Raw genomic sequence first — 17127 nt, forward strand, 5'->3', positions numbered from 1 at the left:
CGGAAAAGGCAAGTGTTGCCAGCCATAAACAGAATCTGGCCGTTAGCTCAGTGACTACTAGAGTCTGAGCAAACACGAGCAGTCACTTCTTGACCCACTGGTTCACTGCCTGGCCTTTTAGCGTTTGCTAAAATGTCTACAAAGCAGCAAATAGATGTCCTCTTGCATCATAATCACACGCCCTGTGAATTTGTTGAGCTGGTGAGCTCCATAGTTTGGGGCAGCACAGTGGTTAGCACCGCTGCCTCACAGCGCCAGGGACCCGGGTTCGATTCCCGGCTCGGGTCACTGTCTGTGCCGAGTCTGCACGTTCTCCCCGTGTCTGCGTGGGTTTCCTCCGGGTGCTCCGGTTTCCTCCCACATTCCGAAAGGCGTGCTGGTTAGGGTGCGTTGGCCATGCTGAATTCTCCCTCAGTGTAACCCGAACAGGCGCCGGAGTGTGGCGACTAGGGGATTTTCACAGTAACTTCATTGCAGTGTTAATGTAACCTAACTGCAAACAGTAATAAATAAACTTTAACTTTAAACTTTACAGGCACATGAGGTCAGGAGTACAGCTCATGTAGAAAATAAACACCAACGCAGATTGAGTGGGCAGTTGTATTTGTGAATGATTTCTCATTTCTTTGTTTTACTCTCAACCGCCCTACATATATATATTTCTGGAGCCTCTGGCTGACTGCTGTCAGGCAGTACAATAGTTGGAGCATTAGTTAGAAGCTAACAAGGTGAATGGTGTAAAGACTGAAATAAGACTGAGATATGCTACATCACTGTTCTGTTGTTACTAGTCCACATTTGACATTTAATCATACAATGGTTAAAGCACAGAAGGGAGGCCATTCAGCCTCCATTTCTGTACTGGCTCTCTACAAGAGCAACTCAGTTAGTCTCACAACCTTACCTTATCCCTGTAATCCTGCAATTTTCTATTCCTCTTCCATCATTTATCCAACTCTCTTCCAAAAGCCACAATTGCATCTTGCCTCCCACCGCACTCTGAGTCAGTGCATCCCAGATCCCAAACACTCACGCCATTAAAAAAAAATCATTTCCCTGTCACCCCTGGTTCTTTTACATGCAAATCTATGAATTAGGAGCAGGTGTAGGCCACTCGGTCCCTCAATCCTGCTGCACCAGTGCACAAGATCAATGCTGATCTGATGGTAACCTCAACGACACATCCCTGTCCAGCTCCCTGATAACCTTTCACCCCCTTGCTTATCAAGAACGTTTTTCCATTCACCTATCCTGAAGGCTGATTCCTGCTTTGGCAGGTCTGTCACATGAGGAGAGATTAATTTGGTTAGGATTGCATTCATTGGGGTTTAGAAGAGTGAGAGGGGATCTCATAGAAACATATAAAATTCTAACAGGGTTAGACAAGGTGGATTCAGAACTTGGGGTCATAGTTTGAGGATAAGGAGTAAACCTTATAAGGTAAAACAACGACTTTAACAGCAGAAGAGATGAGGAGAAATTTCTTCACCCAGAGGGTGGTGAATGTGCGGAATTTGCTACCACAGCAGTTGAGGCCAAAATGGAGTGTGATTTCAAGAGGAAATTGAATATAGCCCATCGAACTAAAGGAATCCAGGGATATGGGAGGAAGAGAGGATCCGGATATTGAATTCGATGATCAGCCATGATCATAATGAATGGTGGAGCAGGCTTGAAGGGCCGAATGGCCTACTCCTGCTTTTAGTTTCTATGTTTGTATGTCCTCCCGTCCTTGACCCCTCTATCAACGGGAAAAGTTTGTCCCTTTCTACTCTGTGCAGATCCTTCATCACAACTTTGCTGATGCCTCCTGAATTGTCTTGTCATATCAAGGGGATATTGCTGACATTGAAAGACGACGACCTTGCGTTCAATCTTAGGTCATCACTTCCATGACTCAAGCAAGAACAGAAACTTGTGACAAGGGTAAAGGAGGCAGAACGTCGCAGTTAATTCCCACTTTGAGGCAAAGGAAGAGTTCAGATTTCAGTGATGAATCTCGGAAGGAGCTTTGCCCTCATAGGTACTTCCAATGACATAGCACTTAAGGAGGCCATTCAATCTATTGCGCCTGTGGCTGTTCGGAAATATTGCGGCGACTTGAAATCTTACAAGGTGTTCTCTTCCCTTTCTGCTGTTAAAATCGTCATTCTTGGTTCAAGCAGTAACTAGTTTGTCTGGGAGGAAAATCTTGTAAGAAGTCTCACAACACCAGGTTAAAGTCCAACAGGTTTATTTGGTAGCAAAAGCCACTAGCTTTCCGAGTGCTGCTCCTTCATCAGGTGAGTGGGTATTCTGTTCACAAACAGGGCATATAAAGACACAAACTCAATTTACAAAATAATGGTTGGAATGCGAGTCTTTACAGGTAATCAAGTCTTAAAGGTACAGACAATGTGAGTGGAGAGAGGGTTAAGCACAAGTTAAAGAGATGTGTATTGTCTCCAGCCAGGACAGTTAATCATAGAATCATAGAAACCCTACAGTGCAGAAGGAGGCCATTCGGCCCATCGAGTCTGCACCGACCACAATCCCACCCAGGCCCTACCCCCACATATTTACCCGCTAATCCCTCTAACCTACACATCCTAGGACTCTAAGGGGCAATTTTTAACCTGGCCAATCAACCTAACCCGCACATCGTTGGACTGTGGGAGGAAACCCACGCAGACACGAGGAGAATGTGCAAACTCCACACAGACAGTGACCCGAGCCGGGAATCGAACCCGGGACCCTGGAGCTGTGAAGCAGCAGTGCTAACCACTGCGCTACCATGCCGCCCACCGCGCCGCACAAGTTAGTGAGATTTTGCAAGCCCAGGCAAGTCGTGGGGGTTACGGATAGTGTGACATGAACCCAAGATCCCGGTCGAGGCCGTCCTCATGTGTGCGGAACCTGGCTATCAGTCTCTGCTCAGCGACTCTGCGTTGTCGTGTGTCCTGAAGGCCGCCTTGGAGAACGCTTACCCGAGTCCAGATGATCCTTCCAAAGCTTTGACAAAGGGTCATCTGGACTGGAAACAGCAGCTCTTTTCTCTCCTTACAGATGCTGCCAGACCTGCTGAGATTTTCTAGCATTTTCTCTTTTGATTTCAGATTCCAGCATCTGCAATAATTTGCTTTTATTTACTTAGGCTTACATTAACACTGCAAAGAAGTCACTGTGAAAATCCCCTCGTCGCCACACTCCAGCACCTTTTCGGGTACACTGAGGGAGAATTTAGCATGGCCAATGCACCTAACCGGCACGTATTTGAGGACTGTGGGAGGAAATTGGAGCACCCAGAGGAAACCCACGCAGACACGGGGAGAATGTGCACGGGGAATCGAACCCGGGTCCCTGGCGCTGTGAGGCAGCAGTGCTAACCGCTGTGCCACCGTGCCACCCTATGTGTGAAGGCTCTGTATCAATGCATGTCACTTTTTGCTCAGGCGGCCAGTCCAGTTCCCACCCTCAGTAGACATATAGCTCTGCTAACCTTTGCTTTAGTTCTGTGACAACAACTGTCAGCTTCTTCTGTGATGGTAGGCGCTGATCTATCCTGAAACATCGTTGTCCAAATCACTGTAAAAGCAATGTAATGTCTCCGCGCTCACTTGCCATTCTCTCTGTGTGAAAATATTTTTAGTGGCACAATTACTGCGGATGAGTTATTTTTAAGACACAATGAGCCTTCTTATCATCGTGAAACTTGGCATTTACATGGATGGTGTTTGAATAAATGAAGGAATTTATTGGAATAAATGGAATGGAATTCAAACTTCAGGTGAAAGGAAGTCTGTGAAGCTGGACAACGAGGAATCAATTATGCAGCATGTTTAAATTTTAATAAGAATTCTTCCATGGGATGTGGGCGTCGCTGGCAAGAGGAGCATTGCATGCACATCCCTAATTGCCTCTTGAGAAGGTGGTGGAGAGCCATCTTCTTGAATCACTTGTGGAAATTTAAGTCAGCCATTAGCAGGGTGTTTACTGAACATTGGGTCGGGGTGGAGGGACCAGGACAGGTTGTTGGTGATCTGGGCACTGCAAAAACTTGAAGCTCTCGACCATTTCTACGGCATCCCTGTTGATGTGGAAAGGATGTGGAGATGCCGGTGTTGGACTGGGGTAAACACAGTAAGAAGTCTCCCACACTCTGTGCGCTGCAGAGTGCCTCAGCGCGAATCAGTTCAGAATTCAGTGGGCGGGGCCTATCCCTGGCCGGGAGGCCGGCAGCATAGCGCTGAGTGGGCCATTGCGCATGCGCCAATTTGTCAGCGCCAAGATCGGCGCATGTGCGGTGTTCCCGCACTGCCGGCCTCCCGATTGCTGGATAGCTTGATCGTTGGCCAGCGCTGAACCCCCGCAATGTCAGGCCTCCCCTCACCACCCCCCCCTCCCCCCACCTCCCCCCACGGCCCTATCGCTGCCTCCCCACCCAGCCTCGAATGCCGCACCCCCCATCAGCAGTCCCTCCACCCTCTCTGTCCAGACCACCCCCCCCCCAACATCCCCAGCCTTCCCAGCAGGCTGACCCCACCCGATCCCCTGCTCCTACCGGCAGTCCCGACAAAGCCCCCCGTCCTAGCATCACCAACCCCTAGTCAGCAGGTTGACCCCCTCACCCAATGCCCAGCTCCGATCGCTGGCCCCTCTCCCTGGCCGACCGATCCCTATGCAGTGGGACACCCACCAGGCCCTGCCCCATGAGGCCCCTCCCTTTGGACCCACCCCACATCGGCCCCACCCCTTGGAACTGTCCCATGCCCGGCGGGCAGTGCCAAGGTGCCCCCAGGCATTGGCAGTTCCAGGGGGCACAGGCTGGCACTGCCAAGGTGCCAATGCCCAGAGGACACCCATGATCGCCGATCCTCTGTGGGGCCCCGATTGCCCACCCCCCTTCACTCCAGTGGGGCCAGGCCGCCAGCTTCCTGAAAGTGGGGAGCTACTGTAATCCCCGCTGGAGTGAAACATTCTGCCAGGGGGGTGGGGGGGGGGGGGGGGGTGGGGGTGGCACGGATGATGCCAGCGGGCCTGGAGATTTCAGTCCTGGGCCTGTTAATCACATTTAAAATACATGGTAATGGTAATTACCATAATTTATGTGGCTCCATGCCAATTTCCAGCACAGGTCCCACGCACGGTCGCCGCTGGAATCTCCCGGCCCACTGCGCTAATTGTTTAGTGCAGCACGATAGGAGAATGGCCCCTAGGGTTGATGTAGTGGGGCTGTTAGTGTGAAAACTGACTGACTCCATGATAGTCAGAGAGTGGGGAAGATTAGACACGTTCTTGCGTTGATTTATGTCAGTTGCCATTTGGTTCTGGTCCTTTAAAAAGTGAGATAATCGATGTCATCTATGATGTATGATGACAAATGATGAATGGTATCGGAATAAACAGTGCACCTGTTGATCTTGATAGATTGAGAATTAATCTTTCTCTACACCCTAGCTATGACGGTCGCACTATGGGCGGAATTTTCCCGTCCCGCCCGCCACGGGAATTGTAGCGGGCGGGGGACGGACCATGCAGAGGTCCATTGGCCTCAGGCGGGATTCTCCGGTTTTGAGGTGAGCGCGGGCGGAGAATCCCACCCTACATTCTGCACCCTCCCCTTTCCTTCGCCCCTATGTGCTCTATGAACAGTATGCTTTGTCTGTATAGCGCGCAAGAAACGATGCTTTTCACTGGATCCCAATACATGTGATAACAATAAATCAAATCAAATGATTCGATTCCTTGGGATTCTGTGAAAGTGTGTAGATTATAAAGTAAAATTACGTAACGTTTGCATAATGACCCTAATGTCAGGGGGATTAGCAGAGTAAATGAGGGTTACGGGAATAGGGCCTGGGTGGGATTGTGGTCGGTACAGACCCTTTGGGCCAAATGGCCTCCTTCTGTGCTGTAGGGATTCTATGATTCTATAGTACGTATTTTCCGCTGTGCAGAATGTTTTTCGCGATTGGCGATAAACTCTCTGACCTGGAGATTTATACGTACCATGCCTTGGCTCCTCAAATTGAATTGTGCTGTGTGTATTGTGTAAAGGGTACATTGTGCATGACTTTGTTTGGCCATTTTGTTCACAAGCTCCTGTTTTCTTCTGTGCCGTTTTGCCCACAGGAGACGGACCTGCTGGAAGTCAGCCATGTCAAGGATGCTCGGACCGGGAAGTACGCAAGAACTCCCAAGGTAGGCCCTGTGCAGGAACGCTCTGAGAAACTGTACTGCTCTCCTACAGGAAATGTAAAGGCAGTTTGTGGCCAGCGTTAGCTCCAATCATTTGCTATTTCGAGAGAAAAAAGCACGAGTGGAAAACTTGAGGTGTTTTCTGTTCATCTCCTCCGCGTGACTATGAAGTGCATGATATATTCTGCATCATGGAGCTGTGCAGAGATAACATGAGTTTCTAAGTGTGTAACAAGTTTAATTTATATCCTATAAAACGTCTATTCCATGCTTCAACTCAAGACCGACATACAGTTGTTTCCACAGCTTGTTTACTTTTCTCGAAATCCACGCCCAGACTTAACTAATCGAGCTTGGAGTGGGTGGATTTTCAAAAGTCAATTGACTTTTGGCCATTCTTCAAATCTTCCTGTCCCGCTCCTGCTGTGCCCACCGTTGGCAAGACTGGAAAGTCCGGTTCATGAGTATCAATAGCAAACAGACTCTCATAATCAAACACAGAGCAATTGAGTTAAATTCCTGAGGTGGCGGAGGTGGTGGTTAGTAATCAGCGGCGACTTTGCAAAACGCGCTCTTGTGACTCTCGCTGTGACTATGGTTTGGCATTGGGTGTCCATAAACTGTTGATCTATCGTTCGCTTGACAATGTCAGGAGATAAATGTTGTAATGTTCCTCAGCCTTGGCAGCTGTCAAAGCAGAACATTGGACTCTGAGTGGGTTGTGATTTCAAATCGCAGACTGACTTTACCAAGTGACTGTACAGACAGTCAGTGTATCTAACCACTAACTCTTAGCTCAAGCAATCAAAGCACTGAAACAGAAAACCGTGGAATCCCTGCACTGCAGAATAAGGCCATTCGGTCTATTGAGACTGCACCAACTCTTCAACAGAGCATCCAACCCAGGCTCTCCCTTCCTCTCCGCCCCTCACTCCCCTCCCCCTCCCCTTCCCCTCCCCTTCCCCTCCTCCCCCTCCCCCTCCCCGCTCCCCCTACCCCTCTCTCTCCCCTTCCCCGCCTGCCCCCTCCCTCTCCCTTCCCTTTCCCCCCTCCTTTCCCCTTCCCCTCCCCCTTCACCCACCTCCCTCTCCCCTTCCCTTTCCCCCTCTCCTTCCCCCTTCCCCTCCCCTTTCCACCCCCTTCAGCCCCCTCCCCTTCCCTTTCCCCTCCCCTCCCCCCTCCCCTCCCCCCTCCCCTCCCCTCCCCTCCCCCCTCCCCTCCCCCCTCCCCCTCGGTCTGGACCACATGTGACTCCAGAGCCACAGCAATGTGGTTGATTTTTAACTGCCCTCCGAAATGGCTGAATGAGCCATTCAGTTCCAGGGCAATTAGGGATGGGCAATAAATGCTGACCTTGCCGGCAACACCCATACCACACGAATGAATAAAAAAAATGGCTGCCATGTTTTTGATTTGATTTAGCATGGCCCATCCGCCTCATCTACACATCTTTGGGCACCAAGGGGCAATTTAGCATGGCCAATCCACCTAACCCGCACATCTTTGGACCGTGGGATGGAACCGGAGCACCTGGAGGAAATCCATACAGACACGGGGAGAGGGTGCAAACTCCACACAGACAGCCGCCCAAGGCCTGAATTGAACCCAGATCCCTGGCACCGTGAGGCACCAACCTCACGCCCAGTTGTCACTGAAGTTTTGTTTTCCTTCATTCGGGGCAGCAGACTGATCACAGAGGTAGGCAAACCTCAGTGCAGCGAGATTGGGTGCCTATCGATAATGTACGGTATCGCTTGCTGCTGCCTAGAATGTCTCCTGACACGGGAATCCAGAATAAGGAGTCGGCCATTTGGCACAGAGATGTGGTGATTCTTCTTCACTCAGAGGACTGTGAATCCTTTGGAATTCTCCATTCCAGAGGGCTGTGGCTGTTCAGTCATGGGGCATATTCAAGACAAAAGTTTTAAGTACTAATGGATAGGGCAGGAAGGTAGATCTGAGGATGAAGGTCAGCCATAATCTTACTGAATGGTGGGGTAGGATTGCAGGGCCAAATGGCCTACTCCTGCTCCTAATCTTTTATGTTCTTACCACCAAGATTCAGTCCCAACAGAGGCTGGCAGCAACAAGGTCTTGGAACTCCATCCCTCGCAGCACTGTGAGTATACCTACAGCACATAGGAGTCTGCAATGACTCTCCGACAGACATAGGCCCTATCCCCGTAACCCCACATATTTACTCCACTAATCCCCACAACCTACATACCTTGGGACACTAAGGGGCAATTTACCATGGCCAATCCACCTAACCTGCACATCTTAGGAACAGTAAGAAGTCTCACAACACCAGTTAAAGTCCAACAGGTTTATTTGGTAGCAAATACCATAAGCTTTCGGAGCGCTGCCCCTTCGTCAGATGGAGTGAAAATCTGTTCTCCAACAGTGCACAGAGACACAGAAATCAAGTTACAGAATACTAATTAGAATGCAAATCTCTACAGCCAGCCAGGTCTTAAAGTGGAGGGAACATTAAACACAGGTTAAAGAGATGTGTATTGTCTCCAGACAGAACAGTTAGTAAGATTCTGCAAGATCAGGGGGAAAGCTGTGGGGGTTACTGATAATGTGACATAAATCCAACATCCCGTCTTAGGAACCACAGGGCAATTTACCATGGCCAATCCACCTAACCTGCACATCTTAGGAACCATGGGGCAATTTAGCATGGCCAATCCACCTAACCTGCACATCTTAGGAACCACAGAGCAATTTAGCATGGCCAATCCACCTAACCTGCACATTTTAGGAACCATGGGGCAATTTAGCATGGCCAATCCACCTATCTGCACATCCTAGGAACCATGGGGCAATTAAACGTGGCCAATCCACCTAACCTGCACATCTTAGGAACCATGGGGCAATTTAGCATGGCCAATCCACTTACCTGCACATCCTAGGAACCACGGGGCAATTTAGTATGGTCAATCCACCTAACCTACACATCTTTGGACACTAAGGGGCAAGTTACCATGGCTAATCCACCTAACCTACACATCTTGGGACACTTAAGAGGTGAGTCAACTGATGAAGGAACAGCGCTCCGCAAGCTCACGATTCCAGATGAACCTGGTGGACTTTAACCTGGTGTTGTGAGACTTCTTACAAAGATCTCAATGACAGGGACACCAAGAAGGAAAAAAAGCAGAATGGATATTTCCCTCCCACACGCGTCCTTTATTCTTCATCCTCTTCCCACCTCCCCCCGACAGTTTAGATGCTTCGGTCTGTCATTGTCCCCGACGAATTGTGATCGGGTGGAACTGGTTCCCCTGAACTTGCAATGTCATCCCAGCTAAAAGAGAAATGAATATAAGCGTTGAAACCAGGGAGCAAAAGTGACTGTGGTGAACCATAGTTGGTTACCACTATGAGTGCTGAGCCATGGATGGTCAGCACTATGGGTATTTGTAGATATGTTACTGTTGTCACTGTTGGGGTTAAGGTTGGGCTGTTCTACCTGTTGATATTGTTCTGTGGTACACTCCAGTTGGCTCCGCCTACCTGGGGAAGTATAAAGGTCACTGCACTGCCTAGTGACCCTTTAGTCTGGGATTGTATTGTTATGCAGTGTGCTCCATTCTTGTTAGTAATAAAAGCCTTTATTTCCTGGGTACAATCTAGCCTCCCGAGTGATTTAATCGCGCATCAGTGACATTGGTCTATCTGTTTCTCTGCTAACCGGCTGAACTGCACATAACAGAACAAAGTGTACAGGTGAAGCGTTTGATTTCTGAGTTTCCTCTGATTTTAATGTCCTGTCCAATGGAACAGAATGTCACAGTGCGAGTGATTTGTCCTTTAACTGCCAAGATTGCAACACTTATTATTTTGTTAACACCTTATCGATTTCCCACTATTGTTTTTCAAAGCGTGTCATCTGTCAGGAAAGGAACAAGGAAACGTAATATTTCTCCCCCCACCGACCCCGTTCCTCCGGTACCATGGTCTTGTGCTATAAATCAATCAATATTCCATCTTATCCATCAGATAACCTTCCATTTCAAAACACGTTGAAAATTCCCAGGTTCCGGCTCTGGCCGTGGGAGTGGTTAGCACTGCTATCTCACAGCGCCAGGGACCCGGGTTTGATTCCCGGCTTGGGTGACTGTCTGTGCGGAGTCGGCACGTTCTCCCTGTGTCTGCGTGGGTTTCCTCCCCCAGTCCAATGATGTGCGGGTTAGGTGGATTGGCCATGCTAAATTGCCCCTTAGTCTCAGGGGAACTAGCTAGGGTAAATGCGTGGGGTTGTGAGGATACGACCTGGGTGGGATTGTGATCAGTGCAGACGCGATGGGCTGAATGGCCTCCTTCTGCACTGTAGGGATTCTACGATTCTATGAAAATGTGACACAGAGGTGTGAAACGTGTTGATCGAATCAATGTTATATCTACAGATAGTTCTCTGACAGGACATTGCCAAAAGAGGTGTCAGAGTAAGATTGACTTTATAACAAAGCATCGTGCTGTATAGTGGTCAGTACTTGCACTGCAAAGCAAATTGTGCAGTCAAGGTTTTTCACTACAATCAATTCCAATTCATATCAACCCAACGATCAATCGAATACCTGCTTTCATTATGTTGTCCAGTCAGGAAGTATAAATATGTCACAGGCAAAATTGACACAGCTTTTGTTGGCAAGTTGATGAAATGGGCAGCACGGCGGCACAGTGGCTAGCACTGCTGTCTCACAGTGCCAGGGACCCGGGGCAGCACGGCGGCACAGTGGTTGGCACTGCTGCCTCACAGCGCCAGGGACCCGGGCTCAATCCTCAGCTTGGGTCACTGTCTGTGTGGTGTTTGCACATCCTCACCCGTGTCTGCGTGGGTTTCCTCCGGGTGCTCCCGTTTCCTCCCACGGTCCAAAGATGTGCGGGTTTAGATTACTTGGTCATGCTAAACTTGACCCTGATGTCAAGGGGATTAGCGGGGTAAATGTGTGGGGTTACGGGGATAGGGCCTGGGTGGGATTGTGGTCGGGACAGACTCGATGGGCTGAATGGCCTCCTTCTGCACTGCAGTGATTCTATTAAATGGGGGCTACCTTTCTCTAAAGGCGGCCCGAGGATTGCGGAAGGAATTCTCCGGTCTCGCACGTTCCACCACCCCTGCCAGCCAGCATGGAGAATTTGGCGCTCAGCCGAATCCCCATTGGCTGCAGCGAGACTGGAGAATCCCGGTCGCGGGCGAGGCCGGAGAATTCCGGCCTGTGCATCTGATTTATCTCAGTTTTACCTCACCACGCATCTCCAACCCTCTCGGTGCAGCTGACTGTAGCCCACTCCCTGACTTTTTGTCTCTACTGCCATAGCCTGTTCAAAGTGTTCATCTATTAGCCAATCATGTCCTGAAGTCGTGGTCAGCCCCAGCGAGCACTTTTCTTGAGGCATTGGCTAAAAATTCTATCTTCAAAACTGCCTCAGTACCAGCGCCCCGACTGGACTTGTCCAAACCTGGTACATCAGCACTATTATGCCCAGTAATGCAAGCTGACAGAATCCCCTGGTCATATCCATCACTAATACTGGACTTTTTTTTTAACCCTACAGTGCAGAAGGAGGCCATTCGGCCCATCGAGTCTGCACCGACCACAATCCCACCCAGGCCCTACCCCCACATATTTACCCGCTAATCCCACTAACCTACGCATCTCAGGACTCTAAGGGGCAATTTTTGTTTAACCTGGCCAATCAACCTAACCCGCACATCTTTGGACTGTGGGAGGAAACCGGAGCACCCGGAGGAAACCCACACAGACACGAGGAGAATGTGCAAACTCCACACAGACAGTGACCCGAGCCGGGAATTGAACCCGGGACCCTGGAGCTGTGAAGCAGCAGTGCTAACCACTGTGCTACCGTGCCGCCCTTGGAATGTTTAATCAACAAAATTCCGGATGCACCCAATTTTGCAACTGGATCGTGCATGGTAAACAGAACACAAAAGCTGTAGGAGCAGGGGTCGACCACACGGCCCAGCGAACCTGCTCCACCACTCATTCCATTCACGGCTGATCTTGGGCTCTGATTCCATTTTCCCGCCTGCTCCCCATATCCCCTCATTCCCTGAGAGACCAACGTCGGAATTCTCCCGGCCCGCCTGCCATGGAATCGGAGAGGGCGAGGGGCGGACGATGGAAATGTCCATCGACCTCGGGCGGGACTTTTCAGTCTGGGGTTGACCCAGGCCGTAAAATCCCACCCCAAATATCCATCTTTCCCAGCCTTCAATGTATTCAACGATGGAGCATCCACAATCCTCTGGGGGAGAGCAGTCCAAAGATTTGCAACCCTTTGATTGAAGTAATTTCTGCTCATCTGAGCCCAAAATGATCATCCTCTTATCCGAAGACTGTGCCCACCATGTTTTAGATTCCCAGACCAACAGAAACAAGCTCACAGCATCCACCCGATCAAGATCCTTCTGAATTCTGTATGTTTCATTCTTCTGTTGCCTCTCATCCTTCTAAATTCCCGAGGATATAAGCCCAATTTATGCTGGGACTCACCACAGGACAACTCCCTCACCCCAGGGACCAATCTAGACAACCTTCATAGTACAGCCCACAACACAAGTATATATTTTCTTAAATGTGGAGGCCAAAACTGCAGAGTGCTCCAGATTCAGTCTCATCAAAACTTTGCACGACCGCACCAAGACCTCTATATTCTTGTGCTTTACTCTTCTGGCAATAAAGGCCAACATGTCATTCGCCTTCTTGATTGCTTGCTGCACCTGCATGATAGCTTGCTGCGTTCCTTATATGAACATACCCAAGTCTCTTTGAACATCCACACTTACAGATTTCTCAACTTTTAAAAAATATTCTGCCTTTTTATTCTTACAACCAAAGTGGATAACTTCACCCCAAATTAACATCTATCTGCCATCTTTGTGAATGTAGCCCAGTCCACCATGCAAACCAGGCTCCTGTCCATTGATTCTGTCCAATCTTCCCGCTACCTCGGAAAAGGAGCCAGCATAATTAAGGACTCCACGCACCCCGGACATTCTCTCTTCCGGCTTCTTCCATTGGGAAAACGTCTGAGGTCACGTACCAACCGACTCAAGAACAGCTTCTTCCCTGCTGCCGTCAGACTTTTGAATGGACCTACCTCGCATTAAGCTGATCTTTCTCCACACCCTAGCTATGACTGTAACACTACATTTTGCACCATCTCCTTTCCTTCTCTATGAACGGTATACTTTGTCTGTATAGTGCGCAAGAAACAATACTTTTCACCGTATATCAATACATGTGACAATAATAAATCAAATCAAATCAATCAGCTAACTTGTCTATTGCAGTCTCTCTTGTCCTCCTCACAGCTTATCTTCCCACCTAGCTTGGTATCATCAGCAAATATTTCCAACCCAACACAAACTGGAGGAAGTGCACCTCATCTTCCGACTGGGCACTTTATAGCCATCCTGACTGGACGTTGAGTTCAACAACTTCAGAGCATGGACGCTTCCTTTCACCCCATTTCCATTTATTTTATTTCATTTCTTCTTTTCATTTCATCCTTCCTTTTTTTATCACCTTTCATTCTTCTATTTTTCCACTTCTCCAATCTCGTTCTCCAGCTTGTCCCCAAACATGCCCCTGCAACCGCCCCCCCCCCCCATCCCCCAACCCTCCCACCCACCCCCCGTCCCCCAACCATCCCACACTCCCCCCGTCCCCCAACCCTCCCACCCACTCCTTCAGGGAAACTGCCACATTTCTCAGGTAGTCCCTAACAATCCGCACCTCTGTTCCACCATTCTAACATTCCGATCACTTAATGGTCACTTTTAGCACCTCTCTCAGCCTTCTTCACCCTCATTTACATTTCCGTTATCCAATTACCTCTTGTGGGACGTTCTAGGACGAGAGGTCACAGTCTTAGGATAAGGGGCAGCAAATTTAAAACAGAGTTGAGGAGAAACTACTTCTCCCAAAGGGTTGTGAATCTGTGGAATTCGCTGCCCCAAAGTGCGGTGGGTGCTGGGACAGTGAGTAAATTTGAGGAGGAGTTAGACAGATTTTTAATTGGGAATGGGGTTGAAGGGTTATGGGGAGAAGGCAGGAAAATGGGGATGAGGAGCATATCAGCCATGATCGAATGGAGGAGCGGACTCGATGGGCCGAATGGCCTAATTCTGCTCCTATATCTTATGAACTTATGAAGTACAACCCCCCCCCTCCCCCCGCCCGCCAGCCACCCTCATAGTATAAACCTCATCTGATTCTGGCAAAGGGTCATCCAGACTGGAAACGTTGGCTCTGTTCTCTCTCCACAGATGCTGCCAGACCTGCTGAGATTTTCCAGCATTTTCTGTTTTTGTTTCAGATTCCAGCATCCGCAGTATTTTCCTTTAACCTCAGTTACACTTCTCTTCATCAGAGTCTTTGATGCAGATTGTAAATGGCTGAAGCCCCAGCACTGTGGCACTCCATGAGTCATGGCCTGCCAACAAGAAAAAGCCCTGTTTATGCCCACTCTCTGCTTTCTATCCATGAATCACTCCTCTATCCATGCTAATACACGACTGCCAACTCCATGAGGCCTTATTTTGCTGATTAGTCTTTTGTACTGAACTGTATTGAATGTCTTTGGCAGTGTTGGTATACGGAAAGTGGACTGGTTTCTATTTATCTACCCTACTACTTACATCCTCAAAAAACTCTGATAAATTTGCCAAACAGGATTTCCCATCAATGAAACCATGTTGACTTGTTCTAATTATAGAATTATTTTCGAAGTACATTGTTAAGATTTCCTTTATAATAGATTCCAGCATTTCCTAAAACCGAAATTAGGCTAAATCCGTATAGTGCCTGTGTGGAGTTTGCACGTTCTCCCCGTGTCTGCGTGGGTTTCCTCCGGGTTCTTTGGTTTCCTCTCACAGTCCAAAGATGTGCAGGTTAGGTGGATTGGCCATGCTAAATTGCCCCTTAGTGTCTCAGGATGCGTAGGTTAGGTGGATTGGCCATGCTAAATTGCCCCTTAATGTCCCAGGATGTGTAGATTAGGTGGATTGGCCATACTAAATTGCCCCTAAGTGTCCTAAGATGTGCAGGTAGGTCGATTGGCCATGCTAAATTGCCCCTTAGTGTCTCAGGATGCGTAGGTTAGGTGGATTGGCCATGCTAAATTGACCCTCAGTGGCCCAAGATGTGCAGGTTAGATGGATTAGCCATGCTAAATGTGTGGGATTACGGTGATAGGGCCTGGGTAAAGTCCTCTGTCAGAGAGTCAGTGCAGACTCGATGGACCGAATGGCCTCTTCTGCACTGTCGGGATTCTATGATTCTCTGTGAGTATTGCTGCACTGCTCTGTCTTGATATGAGTCAGTGTGGGAATATTAATGCAGATTGATTTCAAATGAAGTCCTTTTTGAAGAAGTTTGTATTCATTGGTTGGGTTTGTTTTCTGCTCTGACATTTACCCTTCAGCTTCTGGTGTTAGGTTCTCGAGATGATGTCACATGCGTGTGTTGAAATGCCAGAAGTTTGGCATTAAAGCATAAATGTAATAATCTGGGCCTCCCTGAGTGCCTCTGCGAGTTCATCGCAGCAAGTAGCTCCCATTGCCAGTCCCAGGTAGGTGTTGAGTAAGCTCATCTCTGTGGCTGTGGGTGTAGAACCCTTGATTTAAGCTTAGCCCCGGTTTCGCTCCTGAACACCAACTAGTGACACCTACTGGCGAGGTCCCTATGTCCATGCCGATCGTGAACAGAATTAAATGCCCTTCCCTGCCTTTTGTACTTGTACCAAGTTTATTTTTATCAGTGTCACATTAACACTGCAATGAAGTTATTGTGAAAATCCCCTAGTCGCCACACTCCGGCGCCTGTTCGGGTACACTGAGGGAGAATTTAGCATGGCCAATGCACCTAACCAGCACATCTTTCTGACTGTGGGAGGAAACCGGAGCACTGGAATTTGAATTCAACAAAAAATATCTGGAATTAAGAATCTACTGATGATCATGAAACCATTGTTGATTGTCGGAAAATCCCATCTGATTCACTAATGTCCTTTAGGGAAGGAAATCTGCCATTCTTACCTGGGCGACACGGTGGCACAGTGGTTAGTACTGCTGCCTCACAACGCCAGGGGCCTGGGTTCAATTCTCAGCTTGGGTCACTGTCTGTGCAGTCTCCACGTTCTCCCCGTATTTGCATGGATTTCCTCCGGGTGCTCCGGCTTCCTCCCATAGTCCAAAAGATGTGCTGGTTAGGTGCATTGGCCGTGCTAAATTCTCCCTCAGTGTACCCGAACAGGCACCGGAGTGTGGCGACTAGGGGATTTTCACAGTAACTTCGTTGCAGTGTTAATGCAAGCCAACATGTGACATTAATAAATAAATAAACTGGTCTGGCCTACATGTGACTCCAGAGCCGCAGCAATGTGGCTGACTCTTAATTGCCCTCCATTGACCACTAGGGATGCCCAATAAATGCTGGTCACCCAGTGGTGCCCATGTCCCACGAATGAATAAAAAGTAATTACAACACCCAACCTTTTTTTAAAATTCATTTGTGGGACATGGGTGTCGCTGGCTGGCCAGCATTTATCCCTAGTTGCCCCTGAGAAGGTGGTGGTGAGCTGCCTTCTTGAATCGCTGCAGTCCAGGTTCTGTGGGTTGAGCCACAATGTCGTTAGGGAGGGAATTCCAGGAATTTGACCCAGCGACTGTGAAGGAACGGCGATATATTTCCAAGTCAGGTCACTGAGTGGCTTGGAGGGGAACTTGCAGATAGTAGTCTTCCCATTTATCTTCTGCCCTTCTCCTTCTAGATGGAAGTGGTCGTGGGTTTGGAAGTTGCTGTCTAAGGATCTTTGGTGAATTATTGCAGTGCATCTTGTAGATAGTACACACTGCTGCTACTGAGTGTCGGTGGTGGAAGAATTGAATGTTTGCAGATGTGGTGCCAATCA

At 48.8% G+C, this 17127-nt stretch overlaps 1 protein-coding gene across 1 annotated transcript in view; it reads left to right on the forward strand.

The window, feature by feature from the left end:
- plcb1 (phospholipase C beta 1) overlaps nucleotides 1-17127 on the forward strand; it is a 751388-nt gene that overhangs the window by 170431 nt on the left and 563830 nt on the right. Inside the window, exon 3 of the mRNA XM_078230364.1 lies at nucleotides 6112-6180. Coding sequence (XP_078086490.1) covers nucleotides 6112-6180 — 69 coding nt within the window. The remainder of the gene's footprint in view (nucleotides 1-6111; nucleotides 6181-17127) is intronic.

The sequence above is a fragment of the Mustelus asterias genome, chromosome 15 (assembly GCF_964213995.1).
Source record: "Mustelus asterias chromosome 15, sMusAst1.hap1.1, whole genome shotgun sequence".
Classification (NCBI taxonomy): Eukaryota; Metazoa; Chordata; class Chondrichthyes; order Carcharhiniformes; family Triakidae; genus Mustelus; species Mustelus asterias.